Source organism: Mus musculus, chromosome 10 (assembly GCF_000001635.26).
Source record: "Mus musculus strain C57BL/6J chromosome 10, GRCm38.p6 C57BL/6J".
NCBI lineage: Eukaryota > Metazoa > Chordata > Mammalia > Rodentia > Muridae > Mus > Mus musculus.
The window spans coordinates 64,922,113-64,947,169 of NC_000076.6; the positions used below are offsets into that span (position 1 = coordinate 64,922,113).

Consider the following 25,057-nt stretch of genomic DNA (forward strand, 5'->3'; position numbering starts at 1 on the left):
TTTGTGTGTTTACTTAGATGGTAGACAGATAGGTTTGAATTTTTTTTTTTTAATGAGAGTCCACTACATAGCCTTGAGTGTCTTGGAATTTGATATGTAGACCAGGGTGGACTTGAACTCATAGAGATCTGCCTGCCTCTGCCATCAGAATGCTGAAATTATTAAAGGCATGAACCATTATGCCCAGCTTACTTGATCGCTTTATAATTTGCACATGTGTTTTATGATATGCTGACTTTATTATCACAGCAGGATAGACTATGTAAAAGTCCCAGGAAGGTACTGTGGCTAAAATCAAGACTGCTTTACTATTCTAGAACAAAACTTCACAATCAGGAAGGAATGCTTTGGGATATAGGCTACTCTCATAAAAAAAAAAATGATGGAGCCAAACACAATACTGCAAAGGCCTTCATTTCCAATTTCAGGAAAATGTCATCTTTTCCTTTTGGAAAACAGGACTTAAGTGGTATCAGAGAGTAACCCACTGAAACAAACACTAAGAGTTTCCCACTGATAAAGTCAAAGGGACTCATAGTTCACTCAGAGCATCATTCCTAACATTTCCTATTTGCTTCTTCTAAGTGACCCCTCTTCACTGAGATTGATGCTTTATGACACAGTATACTGTTTTCAAAGTAGAACTCCTGGACTTGGATGAACAGGTCTCGGCAACAGACAAGTGCAATCATCTCAATTGACTTTTGAATTCTCAGAGTCCATCAAGGTTTCAAAAGATCATTGGCAAAACTCAGACCAATTTTCAGAAAGAGTAAACTGAATGAAATAAACTCTTAAGAGCAAAAGGATGTTTATTCTGGATACCCATATGGCCTGACATTCTGATCTGTGTGGCACATGCTGGATCAGAGCAGTGCCTCTTATCTTTAAATGAAAAGCAGAAGTGAAAGTAATGAAAGAATGGAAGAAGGCAGAAGGAGATGAAGGGAGGGCCAGGGGGGAAGGATACGAGAAAGAGACAGACAGACAGAAAGAGGGGGAGAGGAAGAGGAAGGAAAGGAGGGAGGGAGGGAGGGGGAGAGAGAGAGAGAGGAGAGAGAGAAAGGAGGGAGAGAGAGGGAGAAGGAGGAGGAGGAAGAAGAAGAGGAAATGGAAGAGGAAATGGAAGAGGAAGAGGAAGAGGAAGAGGAAGAGGAGGGAGCAGCTAAGTAGAGAAGCATTGCTAAAAATCTTGAGTGAATTGCTATTTTTCTCCTGGGTAACATACATCAATAAATGGGGCATTGGCAGAAATGGCAAAGATAGTGACCTTTTGACTCCAACCTTTAAGCTGGCACCAGCCATTGTCATATGGGTAAAGACATCTTTAGACTATACCATATTTGATGTTGGTGGTATCTTGTTTCTGTAAGATAGAGATGACCTTCCTGTAGATGACAACTTTCCAGTTCTCAGCCTTGACTATGCCTGGAACTTGCTGTGGGTGCAGTCATACTGTAACATGTAAATCATGTAGTTGATGTCAATGAAGGTTTCATTAATATCAACACTATCTACTTTGCCAGAGTTGAAGGAAGCTCTGGTAGCCTTGTGCCCAACACACAAAATCTGTTTAAGGGAATCCTCAGGTACCCTGAATACTAGGTTGTTTTCTGTAACTTTAACAGGGATAACTACTCTTCTATTTTTGATGCTGAGGCTGAAATTGCTCTCAGTGACAACTTTGTAAACTCATTTCCTGGTATGACAACAAATAAGGCTACAGTAACAGGTTGGTTATCTCATGACCTATGTGGCCTCCACACATTAAAAGACCCTGGACTACCCATCCAAGCAACAATCTGAGAGGAAGAGAGATATCCTCAGCTGCCTCTCTGCCTAAAGTTAGTCCCCAATATTTAGCATTTCCCCTCACAGTTTCGATCATACCTCCAGAAGAGACAGGCTTAGGGAACCCTGCACTCTTGAATCCTGTCAATAAGGTCCATTAAACCCACTTCCCCTCAAAGTGCATGTTTTCTTACTTTGTACTAGATAAGTAGCTAGGCAATGGTCCTGATAAAATCCTAAAGTAAACATATAATAACAAAAATATAATAAAGTATCTGAATTACAGCCATGATTTCAACCTTTAAATCATAAACATTAAGAGCTGGGGATGACTTAAGCAAGTTCTTATGTAGGCACGTAGGCCAGAGTCCAACCCCTAGGTATATATCTGCTCTCCATATGTTGGGTGTTGGAGGTAGAAGGTGCTTGGGGTTTACTAGCTGGCTAGCATAGCCAAAATGGTGGATTTTTAGTTTATTAAGGGATCTTGTCTCAAAAATTCTGGTGGAGAATGATTGAGAAAGACACCCAACCCTGACAGCTGGATAAGGATACACACACACACACACACACACACACACACACACACACACACACATCAAAATGAATTATACCCTTTAACATTGACTTTGAGTCACTGTATAATATAATAATTCAATGAAATATATAAATCCCTTGAACTCAGCACTAATGGCATGGTCCCATGAAAAGTAGCTGCATAACATCAAAAGATGGCCTAGTCGGCCATCACTGCAAAGAGAGGCCCATTGGACTTGCCAACTTTAGATGCCCCAGTACAGGGGAACGCCAGGGCCAAAAAGGGGGAGTGGGTGGGTAGGGGACTGGGGGGGGGTGGATATGGGGGACCTTTGGGATAGCATTGAAAATGTAAACGAGGAAACTACCTAATAAAAAAAAATTTTAAAAAAGTACATACGAAAAAAACAAAAAAAAAAAAAAAAAAGAAAAGTAGCTGCATAAAAGACCGTGCCTTAAGTCGAACTGAATCTTATTAGCTTATTTGCTAACAGTATACATACAATGTGCTAAAATTTAATAATCTATCTTCTGGGCTTCTAGACTAGGGGTAAAGAGGCTAATGTAAAGATCAGCTTCTGAGTTCTGATCCTCTCAGTAAGGAGTGCGACGGGAAGCACGTCAGACTCTTGAACCAGCTCTGTAACCTTCTGTTAATTGTGATACTTCTTGACTAAGTCAGTAGCCCTTCACCTCTTTGTTTCCTCATCTAGACCTAAGCACAATTCCATGCCGTGACTAGAGTTAGAAGTTAGTTGGTAGGTTTTGAGATGGTTGGACACTATATAATAATGGCTAAATCATACTATTTTCCTAAATTGAAAAGTAATTATTTTCTGAGACCATAAAATGAGGTCTTATAGTAAAAGACAAGGGGCAGCCAGTATATCATAATAGTTTAAATGAAGCTGAAATAAAAAATGCCCAGGCTCTATAAGAGATTTTGTACATGATTAATGCTGAATCCATTGGCATCAGGGAAAAGGGGGACTCCCCAGTCAGAATGGCTGATTGTATTTGCCATACACTGGCTTTGATTAATGTGTACACTCCGAGAGTAATGTGTAGAGGTGAGAAAAGACCTGTTTTCAAGTGTTAGAGCTGAGCACGGATATCGCATTATCTTAAAGGATGTCCATGAATAATGACTTACAGAACTTTGAAGGGATTATAGAAGGCATGGTAGAGTGCTTGTCTCTGTGTTAGGCAAAGTACAGAAGACTTCCCTTATTAATTCTTACCTTTCACTGGCCTTGGGAATCGCCATTGAGAAGCCACTCTATCCTGTATTTCACGTCCCCAGGAACCATCTGCTTTAAGGTGCATTTTTAAATGTTTCTAACTATAACATTATTTTTAAATGAAACCTTCAAGTGTGCAGTGAGTATTTTTTTCTAGATGTGATATGAAAAGATGCATTCATTCTCCATGAGTCTCTAAGAAAAACTAGTACAGACAATAATCACCTGAACTTTTCCCCTCCATTTACCCCAAATGGACTTCTCCCTTATTATATTACACTGTGCTATATTTCGAGGGAATCTGTGAATCATGAGTACTGCTAGGTCAACAGACATGTTACATTTAAGGTAGTGTCTCGGGAAGAGTACCAAACACACATACAGTGTGCAGTGTGTCCCTGGGTAATCCTGGTTTGCCCATGTTTCCAAAGCCATGGCCCTGTTACCTGTATTGATGTGAACCCCAAGAAAAGGACCATAACTAGATAGCTAGCAACTGGTTTATAACAGCGAGAACTTTTCACTAACACTGGAAAAATACAGGTCAAGTTAGAAAAGAATATGTCCTTAAAGAAACACCTCAGATTAGCCCATTGGTTAGCTGATTTTATGTAAAATCAGAAACTAATGGCTTCCTCATAAGGCAACTCTGACTTCCTGGTGGTTACTCTTGAGGATGATGGCAGGCTTAATGATGAGCACCCAAGTGACCTACTTCCTGATACTCAGAACTGGAGAATATCATCTTTTGTGAATGGAGAAAGGAACTTTAAAGATGGAATCTCATTAAGGTTTTTGAGATGAAATGATTATGTAATCAGTTCAGTAGTACAGGGACCTTTATAAGAGGGAGTCAAAAGATAACAGAGTAGGCCATAATATAATGAAAAAGTCAGAGGCTGTAGTGATAAGCCCTTAACGTAGAAGAACTACAAGCTTAGGTCTGCATGCTGCCAACTAGACCCTGATAAAAGGTAGAGGGTGAATCTTTAAGCAGAGCTTCAAGAAGAGACACGTGCTGCTGAAACTCAAACTCGGGGGTAATGAAATTCATTTGGAATCCTGACCCCCTAGAAATGTACAATAATAAATCCACACTGTTGTAAGGTATCTAGGTTGCTCTAAGTTGGGAATTATTTGTTTCAGTGGCAATGGAAGCATAGTATAAGCACTGTGTGGAGGATGATAAAGAGAATGGCTGATAACAAAAGTTAAAGCACTCTGTGAAATGGAGGCCACCAAGACCATCATGCTGCATACCAAGTCCCTACTCCAGTATGTCTTTAAAAATGGTGCCACCAGAACAGATCATGTGACCACTATTTCCATCGGTGTTAAGAGCTGATATTAATGCTCTGTTCTTCAGTTATTGTCAAATAAATGGAACGGCTCAGTCTCAGATTTCAAAAACTAAGGTCCAATTTTGTCTATGAATCAGAAGTCAACTGGGTAAAAATGGTGGCTTTCCCTTTAGAGATGTTTACTTGTAGACAGAAACCAAACATGGAAGAAATAAAGAACAAAAAGGAAGTACCAAATTATTGTTGTAAAAAAAAATTACCCAAGGATAAGCTTATTCCATAAGGATTGATAGTGGGGCACGTGGATGGAGAATGAAGCATTAAGATGATACCCCTCAGACAGTGTTTTCCTTCACAGTACCTAAAATATTCCGTTGAGTTTTTCAGTGGAATTCTGGTGCTTGATGGTGCATATGTAGAGATTGCCTGGGATGTTACCATGTGACTTGACCCAAAGTACTAATGACTCATTCCTCTTGTTACTTAGTTTAAAGTTACCTGTATTTATATCCTTCAGAGAAGACTGAAGGAACTTGGAACAACTAAGATATGATTCTCTGCAATGAACTTTGGAAGTATAGTATGTGTGCCCAACAGTAGAATGTGTATAAGGCATGGTTACAGAAATCCTTAAAATATGAACAGAATATATAATAAAATGGTGCCATACAAAAAACCTTCACAGCTGCATTCAGCAGTACTGCATGTGACAACTGAGTAAAACCTTAGTCAATATGATATTTCTAGAACATGATAACCATGCGACAAACTTTGTTACGCAAAGTATTTTCTGTACAAATTTAACAATTGTTTTCCCACCCCTCCAGGGAAATCTAGAGAAGTTTACTTTGCATAAGGAAATTATCCAGCTATTTGTCCATCTGAATGACGTCTGTTTCACTTACAACTTAAAAATAAATAGACTTTGTTAGAGAATTACTTCCCTTTAATTCTACCTTCGCCCCTTTACCCTAAGAATTTAGCTGTTTTCATTTATTTGTCTTCTTTTTCCCCACCATCAAGTTCTTGGCATCATATATTTTCTGGCATATAATATAGCACTAATAGGTGAAAGGAAATTGGAGAATTGAAGGCACTGAAAGGATTTTTTTTTCTCTGTCTTATAAAATCTTGTTGGTGGATTTTAGTAATGGAGTCTCTACAGCCAATCACAGTCCTCGCCTCTCTCTTTCTGTTTCTGTCTCTATCTCTGTCTCTCCCTTCCTCTTCCTTCCTCCCTCTCCTCTCTCTGTCTTCTCTGTCTCTATTTATCTATATCTCTGTTGCTGTCTCCCTCCTCTTCTTTTGTGTCTGTCTGTTTCTACATCTTTCTGTTTCTCTCTGTGTCTGTCTGTCTGTCTGTCTGTCTCTCTCTCCTGTCCTCTCCCTCCTCACTCTCTCTCTCTCTCTCTCTCTCTCTCTCTCTCTCTCTCTCTCTCATACACACACACACACACACACACACACACACACAAACACACCAATAACAAGACAGCAGTGGTAATCTTAGAGTAACTTTTCACTCAGATAGGTGACAAGAGATTTTTTGATGAATATCCACTCTCTTCTTCATAAACAAATGTAGTTTTGAACAGGAAGAACTATCATTATCATGCACAAAAAAAGAACCTTTATAATTTTTATTCTTAATAATTGACTCTGTCGTTGCAATTACAAAATAAGAAATAGACTTGGCTTTGTGCCCAGGCTGAACATATGCCTTACAATTTCAGCTGTATTGGCTGAATGGTCATGGTTCTTTTGGGTTTTGATATTCTTTTCTGTCTATAATGAAATCCAAAAACTTAAAAAGTATATTTGTTTATTTGTTTTGGTGGTGGTAAATTGGAAAAAATATTTATAGGATTTTGGTACCCATAGGGTATATATGAAAAGGCAATGCTAAGAGCTTACCAACTACTCTTTTATTTTTTTTTATTTTTTTTTAACATTTTTTTTATTATAAGGTATTTACCTCGTTTACATTTTCAATGCTATCCCAAAGGTCCCCCATACCCACACCCCAAATCCCCTACCCATCCACTCCCCCTTTTTGGCCCTGGCGTTCCCCTGTACTGGGGCATATAACGTTTGCAAGTCCAATGGGCCTCTCTTGCAGTGATGGCCGACTAGGCCATCTTTTGATACATATGCAGCTAAAGACAAGAGCTCCCGGGTACTGGTTAGTTCATATTGTTGTTCCACCTATAGGGTTGCAGTTCCCTTTAGCTCCTTGGGTAATTTCTCTAGCTCCTCCATTAGGGGCCGTGTGACCCATCCAATAGCTGACTGTAATCATCTACTTCTGTGTTTGCTAGGCCCCAGCATAGTCTCACAAGAGAGAGCTATAACTGGGTCCTTTCAGCGAAATCTTGCTAGTGTATGGAATGGTGTCAGCATTTGGAAGCTGATTATGGGATGGATCCCTGCATATGGCAGTCACTAGATAGTCCATCCTTTCGTGACAGCTCCAAATTTTGTCTCTGTAACTCCTTCTATGGGTGTTTTGTTCCCATTTCTAAGAAAGGGTAAAGTGTCCACACTTTGGTCTTCGTTCTTCTTGAATTTCATGCGTTTGGCAAGTTGTATCTTATATCTTGGGTATCCTAAGTTTCTGGACTATTATCCACTTATCAGTGAGTACATATTGTGCGAGTTCCTTTGTGATTGGGTTACTTCACTCAGGATGATACCCTCCAGGTCCATCCATTTGCCTAGGAATTTCATAAATTCATTTTTTTAATAGCTGAGTAGTATTCCATTGTGTAAATGTACCACATTTTCTGTATCCATTCCTCTGTTAAGGGGCATCTGGGTTCTTTCCAGCTTCTGGCTATTATAAACAAGGCTGCTATGAACATAGTGGAACATGTGTTCTTCTTACAGGTTGGGAAATCTTCTGGATATATGCCCAGGAGAGGTATTGCTGGATCTCCGGTAGTACTATGTCCAATTTTCTGAGGAACCGCCAGACTGATTTCCAGAGTGGTTGTACAAGCTTGCAATCCCACCAACAATGGAGGAGTGTTCCCCTTTCTCCACATCCTCGACAGCATCTGCTGTCACCTGGGTTTTTGATCTTAGCCATTCTGACTGGAGTGAAGTGGAATCTCAGTGTTGTTTTGATTTGCATTTCCCTGATGATTAAGGATGTTGAACATTTTTTCAGGTGCTTCTCTGCCATTCGGTATTCCTCAGGTGAGAATTCTTTGTTCAGCTCTGAGCCCCATTTTTATTGGGGTTATTTGATTTTCTGGAGTCCACCTTCTTGAGTTCTTTATATATATTGGATATTAGTCCCCTATCCGATTTGGGATAGGTAAAGATCCTTTCCCAATATGTTGGTGGCCTTTTTGTCTTATTGACGGTGTCTTTTGCTTTGCAGAAGCTTTGCAATTTTATGAGGTCCCATTTATCGATTCTTGATCTTACAGCACAAGCCATTGCTGTTCTATTCAGGAATTTTTCCCATGTACCCATATCTTCGAGGCTTTTCCCTACTTTCTCCTCTATAAGTTTCAGTGTCTCTGGTTTTATGTGGAGTTCCTTAATCCACTTAGGTTTGACCTTAGTACAAGGAGATAGAAATGGATCAATTCGAATTCTTCTACATGATAACTGCCAGTTGTGCCAGCACCATTTGTTGAAAATGCTGTCTTTTTTCCACTGGATGATTTTAGCTCCCTTGTCAAAGATCAAGTGACCATAGGTGTGTGGGTTCATCTCTGGGTCTTCAATTCTGTTCCATTGGTCTACTTGTCTGTCACTATACCAGTAGCATGCAGTTTTTATCACAATTGCTCTGTAGTACAGTTTTAGGTCACGCATGGTGATTCCACCAGAGGTTCTTTTATCCTTGAGAAGAGTTTTTGCTATCCTCGGTTTTTTGTTATTCCAGATGAATCTGCCAATTGCCCTTTCTAATTCGTTGAAGAATTGAGTTGGAATTTTGATGGGGATTGCATTGAATCTGTAGATTGCTTTTGGCAAGATAGCCATTTTTACAATGTTGATCCTGCCAATCCATGAGCATGGGAGATCTTTCCATCTTCTGAGATCTTCTTTAATTTCATTCTTTAGAGACTTGAAGTTATTATCATACAGATATTTCACTTCCTTAGTTAGAGTCACGCCAAGGTATTTTATATTATTTGTGACTATTGAGAAGGGTGTTGTTTCCCTAATTTCTTTCTCAGCCTGTTTATCCTTTGTGTACAGAAAGGCCATTGACTTGTTTGAGTTAATTTTATATCCAGCTACTCCACTGAAGCTGTTTATCAGGCTTAGGAGTTCTCTGGTGGAATTTTTAGGGTCACGTATATATACTATCATATCATCTGCAAAAAGTGATATTTTGACTTCTTCCTTTCCAATTTGTATCCCCTTGATCTCCTTTTGTTGTCTAATTGCTCTGGCTAGGACTTCAAGTACAATGTTGAATAGGTTGGGCAAAAGTGGACAGCCTTGTCTAGTCCCTGATTTTAGTGGGATTGCTTCCAGCTTCTCACCATTTACTTTGATGTTGGCTATTGGTTTGCTGTAGATTGCTTTTATCATGTTTAGGTATGGGCCTTGAATTCCTGATATTTCCAAGACTTTTATCATGAAAGGGTGTTGTATTTTGTCAAATGCTTTCTCAGCATCTAACGAGATGATCAAGTGGTTTTTGTCTTTGAGTTTGTTTATATACTGGATTACATTGATCGATTTCCGTATATTAAACCATCCCTGGATCCCTGGGATGAAACCTACTTGGTCAGGATGGATGATTGTTTTGATGTGTTCTTGGATTCGGTTAGCAAGAACTTTATTGAGGATTTTTGCATCGATATTCATAAGGGAAATTGGTCTGAAGTTCTCTATCTTTGTTGGGTCTTTTTGTGGTTTAGGTATCAGAGTAATTGTGGCTTCATAGAATGAGTTGGGTAGAGTACCTTCCGTTTCTATTTTGTGGAATAGTTTGTGAAGAACTGGAATTAGGTCTTCTTTGAAGGTCTGAAAGAACTCTGCACTAAACCCATCTGGTCCTGGGCTTTTTTTGGCTGGGAGACTATTAATGACTGCTTCTATTTCTTTAGGGGATATAGGACTGTTGAGATCATTAACCTGATCTTGATTTAGCTATGGTACCTTGTATCTGTCTAGAAACTTGTCCATTTCATCCAGGTTTTCCAGTTTTGTTGAGTATAGCCTTTTGTAGAAGGATCTGATGGTGTTTTGGATTTCTTCAGGATCTGTTGTTATGTCTCCCTTTTCATTTCTGATTTTGTTAATTAGGATGCTTTCCCTGTGCCCTCTAGTGAGTCTGGCTAAGGGTTTATCTATCTTGTTGATTTTCTCAAAGAACCAACTCCTCGTTTGGTTGATTCTTTGAATAGTTCTTCTTGTTTCCACTTGGTTGATTTCACCCCTGAGTTTGATTATTTCCTGCCTTCTGCTCCTCTTGGGTGAATTTGCTTCCTTTTCTTCTAGACCTTTTAGGTGTGTTGTCAAGCTGCTAATGTGTGCTCTCTCTAGTTTCTTTTTGGAGGCACTCAGAGCTATGAGTTTTCCTCTTAGGCTTGCTTTCATTGTGTCCCATAAGTTTGGGTATGTTGTGGCTTCATCTTCATTAAACTCCAAAAAGTCCTTAATTTCTTTCTTTATTCCTTCCTCGACCAAGGTATCATTGAGAAGAGTGTTGTTCAGTTTTCACGTGAATGTTGGCTTTCTATTATTTATTTTGTTATTGAAGATCAGTCTTAGTCCATGGTGATCTGATAGGATGCATGGGACAATTTCAATATTTTTGTATATGTTGAGGCTTGTTTTGTGACCAATTATGTGGTCAATTTTAGAGTAGGTACCATGAGATTCTAAGAAGAAGGTATATCCTTTTGTTTTAGGATAAAATGTTCTGTAGATATCTGTTAAGTCCATTTGTTTCATCAGTTCTGTTAGTTTCACTGTGTCCCTGTTTCATTTCTATTTCCATGATCTGTCCATTGGTGAAAGTGGTGTGTTGAAGTCTCCCACTATTATTTTGTGAGGTGCAATGTGTGCTTTGAGCTTTACTAAAGTTTCTTTAACGAATGTGGCTGCCATTGTATTTGGAGCATAGATATTCAGAGTTGAGAGTTCCTCTTGGAGGATTTTACCTTTGATAAGAATGACGTGCCCCTCCTTGTCTTTTTTGATGACTTTGGGTTGGAAGTCAATCTTATCAGATATTAGGATGGCTACTCCAGCGTGTTTCTTCAAACCATTTGCTTGGAAAATTGTTTTCCAGCCTTTCATTCTGAGGTAGTGTCTATCTTTTTCTCTGAGATGAGTTTCCTGTAAGCAGCAAAATGTTGGGTCTTGTTTGTGTAGCCAGTTTGTTAGTCTATGTCTTTTTATTGGGGAGTTGAGACCATTGATATTAAGAGATATTAAGGAGAAGTAATAGTTGCTTCCTGTAGTTTTTGTTGTTAAAGTTGGCATTCTGTTCTTGTGGCTGTCTTCTTTTAGTTTTGTTGAGGGATTATCTTCTTGTTTTTTCTAGGGGGTGGTTCCCGTCCTTGTATTGGATTTTTTCTGTTATTATCCTTTGAAGGGCTGGATTCGTGGAGAGATAATGGGTGAATTTAGTTTTGTCTTGGAATACTTTGGTTTTTCCATCTATGGTAATTGAGAGTTTGGCTGGGTATAGTAGCCTGGGCTGGCATTTGTGTTCTCTTAGTGTCTGTATAACATCTGTCCAGGCTCTTCTGGCTTTCATAGTCTCTGGTGAAAAGTCTGGTGTAATTCTGATAGGCTTGCCTTTATATGTTACTTGACCTTTTTCCCTTACTACTTTTAGTATTCTATCTTTATTTAGTGCATTTGTTGTTCTGATTATTATGTGTCGGGAGGAATTTCTTTTCTGGTCCAGTCTATTTGGAGTTCTGTAGGCTTCTTGTATGATCATGGGCATCTCTTTCTTTATGTTTGGGAAGTTTTCTTCAATAATTTTGTTGAAGATGTTTGCTGGTCCTTTGAGTTGAAAAATCTTCATTCTTATCCATTCCTATTATCCGTAGGTTTGGTCTTCTCATTGTGTCCTGGATTTCCTGGATGTTTTGAGTTAGGATCTTTTTGCATTTTCCATTTTCTTTGATTGTTGTGCCGATGTTCTTTATGGAATCTTCTGCACCTGAAATTCTTTCTTCCATCTCTTGTATTCTGTGGCTGATGCTGGCATCTATGGTTCCAGATTTCTTTCCTAGGGTTTCTATCTCCAGCGTTGCCTCACTTTGGGCTTTCTTTATTGTGTCTACTTCCCTTTTTAGGTCTAGTATGGTTTTGTTCATTTCCATCACCTGTTTGGATGTGTTTTCCTGTTTTTCTATAAGGACTTTTACCTGTTTGGTTGTGTTCTCCTGTTTTTCTTTAAGGACTTGTAACTCTTTAGCAGTGTTCTCCTGTATTTCTTTAAGTAAGTTATTAAATTCCTACTTTATGTCCTCTACCATCATCATGAGATATGCTTTTAAATCCAGGTCTACCTTTTCAGGTGTGTTAGGGTGCCCTGGACTGGGCAAAGTGGGCGTTCTGGGTTCTGATGATGATGAGTGGTCCTGGTTTCTGTTAGTAGGATTCTTATGTTTACCTTTCGCCATCTGGCAATCTCTGGAGTTATTTGTTATAGTTGTCTTTGTTTAGAGATTGTTCCTCTGGTGATTTTGTTACCCTCTATCAGCAGACCTGGGAGACTAGCTCTCTCCTCTGAGTTTCAGTGGTCAGAGCAGTCTCTGCAGGCAAGGTCTCCTCTTTCAGGGAAGGTGCACAGTTATCAGGTGTTTGGACCTCCTCCTGGCTGAAGATGAAGGCCCAAAACAGGATCTTTCCCAGAAACTGTGTTGCTTTGGCCAGGAAGGTGGCCGGTTGTCTGGAGCCGAAGATGGCGCAGCCTGAGAAGCCCTGTGGCTCTCGCCTGTCCCAGAAACTGCTGGCCTCTGTATTCCACACCCTCACCCGTGCAGCCTGCCCTCCGCGGAGTCCCGGAACCCTACTCTTTTATTTTTAATGGGACCAATTAGAAATATTTTTTAATTTTCCATACTTTTCCTAGATGCCCAATTTGGAAACATGGATGGGAGTTTTCTTATCCCGAAATTGCAGTTTTCTCTGAGATCCTCTCATCTCTTGCTTTTCATGATTAGATTAGATTTCTGGTTGCCACTGGTTCTCTTCTGGGTCTTAAGAGGCCTTGGGGTTCTCCAATAGTTCACTAATGATGACATCGGAGACACAAAAGTTGAGGCTACTTCAATGTTCTTTGTATAGTTAGATCAGATAATAAATATTAGACATGAGAGAAATACCTTTCTAGAATGGGCCCAAAAGGTTTTTTAGAATGTTCAGTATTCTTGATGATTACAAGCTGATTGAAATCTGATTACAAACTAGTTGGTTTTCCAAAAACCTTTATAGTCTTCAAAACTCAAATGACAGTTTTCAAAAGAAAGGTGCATCTAGCTGGCCAGAGGAGTCTCATGTCTGAAGAGTGGAGGAGCCCTGCCTCATCTGCTTGAACTGGGTACAGCTTATCATTTTATCAGTCTTGGGTGGCTTTCATGACAATTCTTTTTACATATCTTGGACCTAATAGAGAACTGAAAGGAGGGATGTTCTGGCAACCCCGAACTAAATCACAAATACTAGGAAGTTAGACCTGAAGGAAATTTTGTCAATAAATGAAAATAAACACTAAATGCATGCTTATAAAATCGTGAACAACGCTTATACAAACACAGATAATGCCTGTCTATATTTGATGTTTTTTTCTTTATTAGTAAAAAGATGCTATGGCTGTGGCTATAATAAGCACTATTTTCAGCAGAAAAAGGAAGTAACTCAATGTAATTAACCCAGTTGATATTGTCTGAAATGCAGCACAGTATTTAGATTAAAAAGAAAAGAAAAGTAGAACATAGATAAACACTTAACAACAGATACTGCTTTTGCATACATGGGCTCGGTGTGGTGGTGCATGCCTTTAATCCCAACACTCAGGAGGCAGAGGTAGGTGGATTTCTGAGTTCAAGGCCAGCCTGGTCTACATAGTGAGTTCCAGGACAGCCAGGGATACACAGAGAAACCCTGTCTCAAAAAAACAAAACAAAAGAAAAAAAACAATACAAAACAAAACAACAACAACAAAACAAAAACAAACAAAAACGAAAACAAAGACCATACATATATTAATATAGAAATAGAGTCACAGAATATTGTAAATGGAAAGGTAAATCTCTATAAACTTTTTGTTGTCAAGATGATATAGAAGTACTTCATGAACAGTTGTTATGTTCTAAATAACATGTAATACACTTAATTTTATGTTTTATACCATGTGGTAAATATGTTCATTACCTTGGCAATCAGAAATCAAGGTCAGGGCAGTCAAGATTACTTGGCTACTAGTTACAGGATGTAAACAAAATAAATGGCCTAAGCCCATTTTAATTCTAATTTATTTGTGCTCTAACTTTGAATATCGAAATAAATAAAAAATAGTATCTAACATGAAGGTTAAATGAAAGCTCTGTTTTCTATTTACTAAGGTATATTTTTAGTGAGGTATAAGTGTTCATTTACTAGAGCATAGTTTAGGTGCAAGTTTGAGTGCAGTATTTTAAACTTAGAAAGCAGAAGTAAAACCAGATAAGACATAACAAATAAAAGCAGTCCTGTCTCTCCCATGGAGCTTATGAATCACATTTTAGCCATTCCTTTATACACGGAATTAGGAGCCAGCCTCTCTGTCTTTCTCTTTGTCTTTCTCTCTGTCTTTCTCTCTGTCTCTCTCTCTCTGTCTCTCTCTCTGTCTCTCTCTCTGTCTCTCTCTCTCTGTCTCTCTCTCTCTGTCTCTCTCTCTCTCTCTCTCTCTCTCTCTCTCTCTCTTGCCTGTGTTCTCGCTCTGACTTTCCTCAACAATGGACCTACAAGAATAAGGTGGATAAACCCTTTCCTCCCCTAATTTGATTTTGGTCAGACTGTTTAGTCATAGCAGCTGAAATAAATTAGATATATAGTCATTATTTTCTTGCTTTTGTAGCTAAATTCATGACAGAAATTGCACAAGGGAGGAAGGGTTCATTTGGATAAGGGTTTCATGGATTACAGTCTATAATGATGGAGGTGGGGTATGGAATTTGGGGCAGCTTGAATGGGGGTGATGGAATCATGTGGGCCCTTCTCACATCCTTGAAAATCAAGCAGTAGAGAACTAGACTGAAACCTAAGTTAGAGTTTTCATTACTCACCCCTAATGCTTAAAGTCAGCCATCTAGTCCCTGTGTGTCAAATTCCTGCAACCTCCAAGACAATGCATCCAAGTATTCAAACATGGATGCCTATGGAGAAAATTTTCACATTAAACTACAGAGAAGTGATAATAACTATAAAATAATGTGTATGGAGCTGTGGCAAGAATGAAGAAAATGATAAATGTGTTCATTACCATGAGTCAATATATGTTATCATGGTTTTCATCTCATATGTAAAAGACATTAATATAGAAGAAAAAGAGGATTGAGGGACAAGGTTTTAGTCTCATAAATGCGAATGATATTATCAAATATATATATACAATCTCCAAAGCAATGACACTTTCTGTTTTGTGTTTAATTGGTAACAGAAATTACCAAATAAGATTAATGATACTCCTTTACTCTGAAAACAGAAGATGGAATGGTTCAGTACTATTTTTATTAAGCCAGATCCTTGACATATGGGACTCTATGGCTCACAGTTTCTATCTTGTTTATTAAATTCACAGAGAAAGAAATGTGCCTTTATGTAAAAAAAAATACAATAGGTTAAGAACAGAATAATGCAATTGTGATAAAAACTGCATGGTACTGGTATAGAGACAGACAAGTAGACCAATGGAATAGAATTGAAGACCCAGAAATGAACCCACACACCTATGGTCACTTGATCTTCGACAAGGGAGCTAAAACCATCCAGTGGAAGAAAGACAGCATTTTCAACAATTGGTGCTGGCACAACTGGTTGTTATCGTGTAGAAGAAGGCGAATCGATCCATACTTATCTCCTTGTACTAAGGTCAAATCTAAGTGGATCAAGGAACTTCACATAAAACCAGAGACACTGAAACTTATAGAGGAGAAAGTGGGGAAAAGCCTTGAAGATATGGGCACAGGGGAAAAATTCCTGAACAGAACAGCAATGGCTTGTGCTGTAAGATCGAGAATTGACAAATGGGACCTAATGAAACTCCAAAGTTTCTGCAAGGCAAAAGACACCGTCAATAAGACAAAAAGACCACCAACAGATTGGGAAAGTATCTTTACCTATCCTAAATCAGATAGAGGACTAATATCCAACATATATAAAGAGCTCAAGAAGGTGGACTTCAGAAAATCAAATAACCCCATTAAAAAATGGGGCTCAGAACTGAACAAAGAATTCTCACCTGAGGAATAACGAATGGCAGAGAAGCACCTGAAAAAATGTTCAACATCCTTAATCATCAGGGAAATGCAAATCAAAACAACCCTGAGATTCCACCTCACACCAGTCAGAATGGCTAAGATCAAAAATTCAGGTGACAGCAGATGCTGGCATGGATGTGGAGAAAGAGGAACACTCCTCCATTGTTGGTGGGATTGCAGGCTTGTACAACCACTCTGGAAATCAGTCTGGTGGTTCCTCAGAAAATTGGACATAGTACTACCGGAAGATCCAGCAATACCTCTCCTGGGCATATATCCAGAAGATGCCCCAACTGGTAAGAAGGACACATGCTCCACTATGTTCATAGCAGCCTTATTTATAATAGCCAGAAGTTGGAAAGAACCCAGATGCCCCTCAACAGAGGAATGGATACAGAAAATGTGGTACATCTACACAATGGAGTACTACTCAGCTATTAAAAAGAATGAATTTATGAAATTCCTAGCCAAATGGATGGACCTGGAGGGCATCATCCTGAGTGAGGTAACACATTCACAAAGGAACTCACACAATATGTACTCACTGATAAGTGGATATTAGCCCCAAACCTAAGATACCCAAGATATAAGATACAATTTGCTAAACACATGAAACTCAAGAAGAATGAAGACTGAAGTGTGGACATTATGCCCCTCCTTAGAATTGGGAACAAAACACCCATGGAAGGAGTTACAAAGACAAAGTTTGGAGCTGAGATGTAAGGATGGACCATGTAGAGACTGCCATATCCAGGGATCCACCCCATAATCAGCATCCAAACGCTGACACCATTACATATACTAGCAAGATTTTATCGAAAGGACCCAGATGTAGCTGTCTCTTGTGAGACTATGCTGGGGCCTGGCAAACACAGAAGTGGATGCTCACAGTCAGCTAATAGATGGATCACAGGGCTCCTAATGGAGGAGCTAGAGAAAGTACCCAAGGAGCTAAAGGGATCTGCAACCCTATAGGTGGAACAACATTATGAACTAACCAGTACCCCGGAGCTCTTGACTCTAGCTGCATATGTATCAAAAGATGGCCTAGTCAGCCATCACTGGAAAGAGAGGCCCATTGGACACGCAAACTTTATATGCCCCAGTACAGGGGAACGCCAGGGCCAAATAGCCAAATAGGGGGAGTGGGTGGGTACGGGAGTGGGGATGGGTGGGTATAGGGGACTTTTGGTATAGCATTGGAAATGTAAATGAGCTAAATACCTAATAAAAACGGAAAAAAATAAAAAATAAAAAAATACTAAAAATTTTAAAAAAGTACCTGAAAAAAAAAAAAAAAAAAAGAACAGAATAATGATAGAAATGAACAGTGGGTGTTTGTTCAAATAATAAATTGACTTTCTAAAGAACTTTCTTCACCCACCTAAGTAAGATAAAATCTGTGTTGTCTGCATTTCATTAACTCTTTATCATTTTATGATCTGCCATATATTTTTAAACTTTTTGTTTTTTATGTTTTTATATATCATATATATCCCACATATATTCAATCATAAATATTCATATATATATGAATTTGTGTATGTGTTTGTTTGAGTTTATTCATACGTGTGACTGCAGGTTATCATATACCTCAGCCCATGTATGGTAACAATGCTGGTGTCAGCCTTCACCTTCTAGCTTGTTTGAGACAGGGCCACTCTTGTTCTCTATCATTGTCTACATAGGAGCTGGCCCTGGGTTCTGGTTAGTTCTGCATCTACTTTTCATTTCTTCACAGGAGTGCTTGAACTGATTCAGGTCTACCTTTACATGGTTCTGCTAACTCATACTGAGGTCTTCATATTCATACAAGTAGGTTTTTTTTTTAAATGAAGACGAATTATAAACAACAAGATGTTCTTTAAATACATACATTGTGAAAGGGAAACAAGGAAGAATGACCTCATCTAGTCAGTCATTAAGAAGTCTCTTCAACGCTGACACCATTGCATACACTAGCAAGCGTTTGCTGAAAGGACCCAGATATAGCTCTCTCTTGTGAGACTATGCCGGGGCCTAGCAAACACAGAAGTGGATGATCACAGTCAGCTCTTGGATGGGTCACACGGCCCCCAATGGAGGAGCTAGAGAAATTACCCAAGGAGCTAAAGGGAACTGCAACCCTATAGGTGGAACAACATTATGAACAAACCAGTACCCCAGAGCTCTTGACTCTAGCTGCATACGTATCAAAAGATGGCCTAGTCGGCCATCACTGGAAAGAGAGGCCCATTGGACTTGCAAACTTTATATGCCCCAGTATAGGGGAACGCCAGGGTCAAAAAAGGGGGAGTGGGTGGGTAGGAGAGTGGGGGGGGGGAGGGTATGGGGGACTTTTGGGATAGCATTGAAAATGTAAATGAGGAAAATACATAATAAGAATATTTAAAAAAAAGAAAAAAAAGAAGTCTCTTCCTCAATGTCTTCCATGGTGGGTTAAACATAATCATTTTGATCAATTTGTACTTAAAATTTTCTCAGCCTATGGCTTTTAAAGATATTTCCAGATACTTCACTTTCTCCCCTCTCTTCCCTTTGGTACCTTTCGCTATAGGATCTAACTCTGATTTAAGGAGCAATTTGATGATAAGAAATTGCGCAGATCCATTGTGAAGATGAAGGCTGCAGACAACCTCTGAATGCATCCCCCAATTTGAAAAGCCTTCATTACATAGCACGTTTTCAGGCTGAGAATGTTAGAAATCTGTCATAGTTTCAGTAATTGTCGCTTGGTCTGGAAGCTTGGCACGATAAGGAATCATTTATAAAATGTGTATTTTCTTTGGCACTCAGACGGAAGCTTGCCAGGCAATACATCTAATTAAGAATGAGGGGAAGGGAGTGATCGTGGCTTGTCATCATGGATTATTGTTACTTGAAGGTACCAAACTTATTGTGCCTTTTAAGATCATGATCTCAATAACCAGGTTTATATTTGGAGCTAGAAGTAATTTCTCCTTTATTAGCCTAGGATTTTCATACAGGAACATATCTTATTTTGCAAATCAGTTGCATTCTGTAGATACAACTATTTGTGTATTATTTAAGCTGCAAGAGGCTTGGCTGGCTCTCCTTAGAAACAACCTTTGTCCATTGTTTTAGACCTTGAAATGTGATGCATTGTCTTTTGGGAGCGTAGACAGCTTTATTTAAGTTTAACTTTCTCTGGAGAGGCATAGAGATAATGAAATGCAATTCGGTACTCGAACATAACCACGTACATAGCTTCTCGTCCTCCCTGATGCATAAAGCAAATTTGATAAGAGCAATTCAAATATTGTAACAATTAATGTTGAGTTTTGTAAAAGTTGCTAAGAAAGCTATGTCAGCAGTTCAGGCATTGTGGGGATAACCGTTCCTGAGGCCAGATTTTCACTGTGTTATGTACCCGGCCATTTTACAATTTTTCCTGGTTTTCTTTTAGAGGACATCTTGCTTATAATGGCTTTGAAAGGAATTATAGAGAAGGAGAAATGAAACACAGGGAGCACACCTTGCAGTGTTTAGCTCATAGGTGCAGGAGCCTTGGATTATTTAACTTTGTGTGAATCTGCGCTGTATTTTAATCATGTCATAGAACTATTTTTTTCTGTATTAATCTCTACTTTTATTTCTTTTTCATAAAGATTATAATCAAAAGCAACGTAGAGAACAAAGGGATAGTTGGGTTACACTTCTCCAAGGCAGGAACAGAAGCAAAGTAGGAGCCGAGGAAGGAGCTAAAGCATGGAACAATGCTATTTGCTGACTGGCTCTCACAGCTTGCTCAGCGTGCTTTCTTATACTAGCCAAAACCTCTGCCTAGGGATGGCCCTACCTACAGAGAAGGCTGGGCGTTCTAATACCAATCATTAACCAAGAATGTCTCCTATAGACTTTCCTACATGCTCATCTAATAGAGGTGTTTTATCAACTGGAGTTTCCTGTTCCCAGAGGATTCCAACTTTTGTCACGTTGACACAAAACTAGCGATGTAACATCTCCCGAATGAGTAAATATATTTCTCTGATATCTGTCATATTGGACACTTTCGTTTCTATCGTTACCTTCAAGCTAAGGTGTAACTCAAACACAGATGAAGATACCCCCCCCCCTTCTATGTGCATCCTGATTTGTCTAACCAAAGTCTTTCATTTCCTATACTTCCTGTCTCATTGTTACGCTTACAGAGCTCGTTACTCCCCCTCCCTATTTCTAAATCACCACAGAATAATCATGTAGCATTAGAATTTCAAATAAATCCTGATTCAGGGTTAATAACTGCCTCAGTGGTTCATGTTCTTAAATGAAAGACAAACACACAGCCTTTATATTTTAATATACCTTAAACAGCACAAAAGATGGGCAACTGCCTAACCTCCATGTTATTAGAATCTGCCTCCCATCCACAACTCTGAGTAACTACTTAGTTTCTTTGTTCCATTTTGGCAGCTCGTGGCCCACTTGAGTAGCCCTCTGGCCACGTTCTCTTGGCTCCTCTTTATGGTGGCTCTGCTTTTCCCTCTTGCACATTATTGCCCTTCCACGGCTGCCTCTATTTCTCTCGCCTTCCCCCTCTTCCTGGTTCTAAGACCAGGAACCCTGAACCCCGCCTATTCTTTCTTCCCCAGCTATTGGCTGCTGGCATCTTTATTTACCAATCAGAATTAACTGGAGACAGGTTCCCAGAATCTACATCCAGACCCTCTATTGAAAAACAGTTTGGGGGGGAACCCAGTTAGCATTAAAATACAAACAAGTACATAATCTTTGGTGAGATAATGAAGTGATATTATTTCTATACAATTGTATCATGAACCATAGTTAACTTAAAGTTGTAGAATTTTTTCTTTTCCAATCCATACTTTAAAGCAATTTAGAGCATGTTGGAGAAATAAACTCAGGTAATCCTTAGAAAGTCTGTGTTGAATGCTATTCCAATCCCCGAATATAAAGAGGCACAGACTGATTATTCACAGTAGTGAGTGTTTTGTTGTTGTTTTGTTTTGTCTTTTGCTGTTTTTTGTTTGTTTGTTTGTTTGTTTTTGGAAACAGCCCAAAGCAATGTGAATGAAGGTTTTTACTAAAACATAAACAAAACAACCTCTGACATAATATTGTCTTTCTGTTTATTTTATTTTGTTTTTCCTTATCCTGGGAGGAGGGGGAGCTATATAAGTGCAAAAAAAGTAGATTTAGGGGGAAAATGAGAGGAAATTATAAAGGATCCGATGCACAAAAGGTATTCTCAAGACCCGTGTACTTCCTAGGATTCTTTGAGACTGCAACCCTGTTCTCCTTCTCTACCCCAGTCCCTATTTTTTCTCATGTGGTGTAACACATCTCTAGACAACTGAGAGGAAAGGACAGTGTGACAGATGCTACCAGTCCACTCCCTTCAACTGTTCTTCTCTTACTAAAAAGGATGGGCACATAGCTCAGCATGTGTGCAGCAATCGGTTTTATAAGACACATTTATCAAAAACAAAGGATGCATTGTCTCTTGGGCAAAACAGAGAGCACACCTTTTCATTATTCCTGATCAGTTGTTCCCAGGATTCAGACTCATTTTGGGTCTGGAAAGAAACAAAAACAAAACAACAAAACAAAAGCAGGGAAATAGAAAACATCAAACTCACTGCAGCAAATTGGCCAGCATCGTCCTTTGAAGAGCTGGTGGAATAAAAGGAGGCACTTAGGTACATCTCAAGGTATCTGTTCTTTAAAGCTATCCTGGCATACAGTAGGGTCCACAGAGAAAAGAAATGTTAATTCATACTGCAAAGCTAAAGGTCCTAAATCAGACATTTTTTGAGCGCAGCTCTATATGAAAATTGATTGTAGGGAAGAGATTATATGATTAAAAATCATAATGCACCTAGCTGAGAAAAAAATGTAAAAAATGAGTTGGCCCAACCTCCACCCCCGCCCTCCCCTCCTTACCTGGACAAAGCTGGAGAGCTGGCCCTGGTGGCACAGGAGGCACAAGAGCTGTTTAAAGTCCCTGTCAGGTTCCCATAAGAGCATCTCAGTGGCCAAGCAGGTAGCTGAGGGCAGGGCTGCAGCCTGCCTTCCTGGGGAATCACCTGGGCAGGTGTTGAAAAGATTGGACAACGAAATGTCCAGATGTCCAACCTGCTTGATGCTTTTTCTCCTGCTCCCAGTTAGGCCCTGATGGCAGTGTCCGTGACAGGCAGCAGGGAGCAGCCTCTCTGCAGAGATGGTAGTCTTGGGCCATGCTGAGTCCCAGAGTAGGCTGGCTTCAACTCTCTGGCTGACCAACCCCATCTATGAGGTGCTGGAGCACTTCACAGGGCCAATCCTGCTGATCCGAAGCCACAGACTCTCCATGACACAGGGCAAAAACAGTCTATCCAAGAGGAGTCCTGATAAGAATGCAGTATTGAGAGTATAGCAGAAGCCAGAACTGATCTCAAGCCAAACCTATGATTCACTACATATGAACATTTTCAAGAAAAAAAACGGTATGGACAAAGGGATATACTGTGTGACACACTGTGACACACCACAGCTCCGTGGCGAGATTTTTTTCTATTTACTTTAATTTTTTTGTTTTCTGTTAGATGGGGGATTGCAAGGGTCAGAGAGCAGATACAGGGTGCCGTGGGCTGGGAAAATGAAAGCTATTGGAGTATATGGTGTGACGTTCATGAAAAATCAATTAAAAGTTTGAAAATATCTGAGATGGATTAAAAGAGAAAAATAATAAGTAGCTCGACTATTTATAATGCAAGGTTGAATATATGTGTCTTGACTCTAAAGGTATCTAAACTGAGATATATCTAAACTGAGACTTTTTATTAATTATTTTATTTATTTATATCCCGTCCTGATCCCTCCTTGTACAGTTCTCCCCTCATCCACCCCTGCTTTCATCTCTGAGAAAGTGACCCCACCCTGGGTATCCTCTCCCACCCTGGGGCATTAAGTCTCTGAGTGTTAATCTAATTTAAAAATTAAAAGTCCTATACTACTTCTTTGTATTATTTTCTAAATTCTGAGAAGGCAGATATTAATTGTTTTAAGACTAAAATTAAATATATTTTGGGCTTATCTAAAAGGAAGTACATAAGTCTAATTTCTATTATTTTGGGTAAATGTGTTATTTATGTGAGCATAGATATCTATCTATTGGAGCTGGAGAAGTTGCTCAGTTGTTCAGGGTTCTTCTACTCTTATAGAGAACCCAAGTTCAGTTCCCAATGCTCCTGTGGAGTAGATAACAATAGCCTGTAATCCAGATCCAGGGAACCAATGCCTGTCACCTTCTGATCTCTGTAGACACCTATACACACACACACACACACACACACACACACACACACACACACACATACACACACACACACACAGAAACATATACACACTAAAAGTGACTCAAAATAATAAAATATGTTTTAATATATGCATATTCGTTATATTTTATCTATTTCTATATAAACCAACAAAACTAATATGTGGCATTTGTTTTCAGGGGGAAAGGACCACTAAAGCATACCACTGATGTAATCTATGCAGCTAAAATGATATCAGAGTCAGGATCAAGGATGGATGTTCTTGCTCGGCAGATTGCTAACCAGGTGAGCTACTTATAAATAGACATCAGAAAGCCTTCACTATTTGCTCTCTTCTGCTTAATTATTGACTAGAGAGGAGCTGGATGGCCTCTATTTTAAACTCTATTGAATACATTTGCTTACTATAGTAGAGTTTCAAAAATGTATAATGTTGTAATTATGCAACTCGTGAGACAATAAACTCTAAAAATGAAAGATTAGTTTTTGAATATATATATATATATATATATATATATATATATGTATATATATATATACTTTAAATATACTTTATGTTAAAATCAGAGTGAAATGAACTAAATTTATTTTAATTGGCTATAATGGCATAATGGGTGTTCTCTTTTCCTTGATTTTATCGAGTAGTTCACACTTTTTAATCTTCTAAAATGTTAGCTGTTTGACATTAACACCTTGCAGCCTTATTAGAACAATAAAGTAAAGATGTCTGTGGTAGGAGTTATGTAACTCTTGGGCAGGTTAGTGTTTCTGCATGCCTTTCATTTTTTTCCCTTGTGTTTTTCACAGATTTTTAACACAATTTTTTTAAGCAGTGCCCATAGTATAAATTTGTCTGAATAGTGAAAAATTAGTACTTCAGACAGGGGTGTAATTATGAATACGTTTATTATATATTTATTATCTTATTTAACCTCATAGTTAATATTTTGCTGTAGGGGAAGTATCATTTTGAATTTGCATATACACCACATTATACCTTCCTTGTATACTGAGATACATTTTAGTATGATTGTTTCTGTCCCATCTCTCTCTTTATACATCCTTTGTGGGAACATGAGAAAATTTAAGCTGAGAGATAATATATTTGTGGGTATAATGGAGAACAAATAAATGTCAGAGAAATGTACCAGAGAAAAGTAGTTTGTTTGTTTTTTTAATTTGAATGTGCATTGTTTGTGTCAATAGCTTGCTATTTTAAACATTTTAAAATTTATATTAATCTGTTGTGTAATGTAGATTAAACAGTGATCATTTGAAACTCTAGAAGCAAGGATGGCTCTCAATTAGTTTTAGATTTCATAAGAATCAAAATTTCTGATTTTTCCAAGTAAGGGTTCTCAAAAGGCTAAGACTGTGTAAATTTTCTTAAAAATCTGAGACCATCCCAAATTTGAAGTACTTCTTATGCA

The 25,057-nt window shown here is 38.8% G+C and overlaps 1 protein-coding gene across 4 annotated transcripts in view; it reads left to right on the forward strand.

Annotated features, from left to right (window-relative positions):
* The window catches only part of Ctnna3 (catenin (cadherin associated protein), alpha 3), a 1,573,570-nt gene that overhangs the window by 1,492,015 nt on the left and 56,498 nt on the right, over positions 1-25,057 (forward strand). For all 4 annotated transcript variants that reach the window (NM_177612.3, NM_001164376.1, XM_006513475.3 and 1 more), the window contains one exon: positions 23,807-23,912. In NM_177612.3, coding sequence (NP_808280.2) covers positions 23,807-23,912 — 106 coding nt within the window. The remainder of the gene's footprint in view (positions 1-23,806; positions 23,913-25,057) is intronic.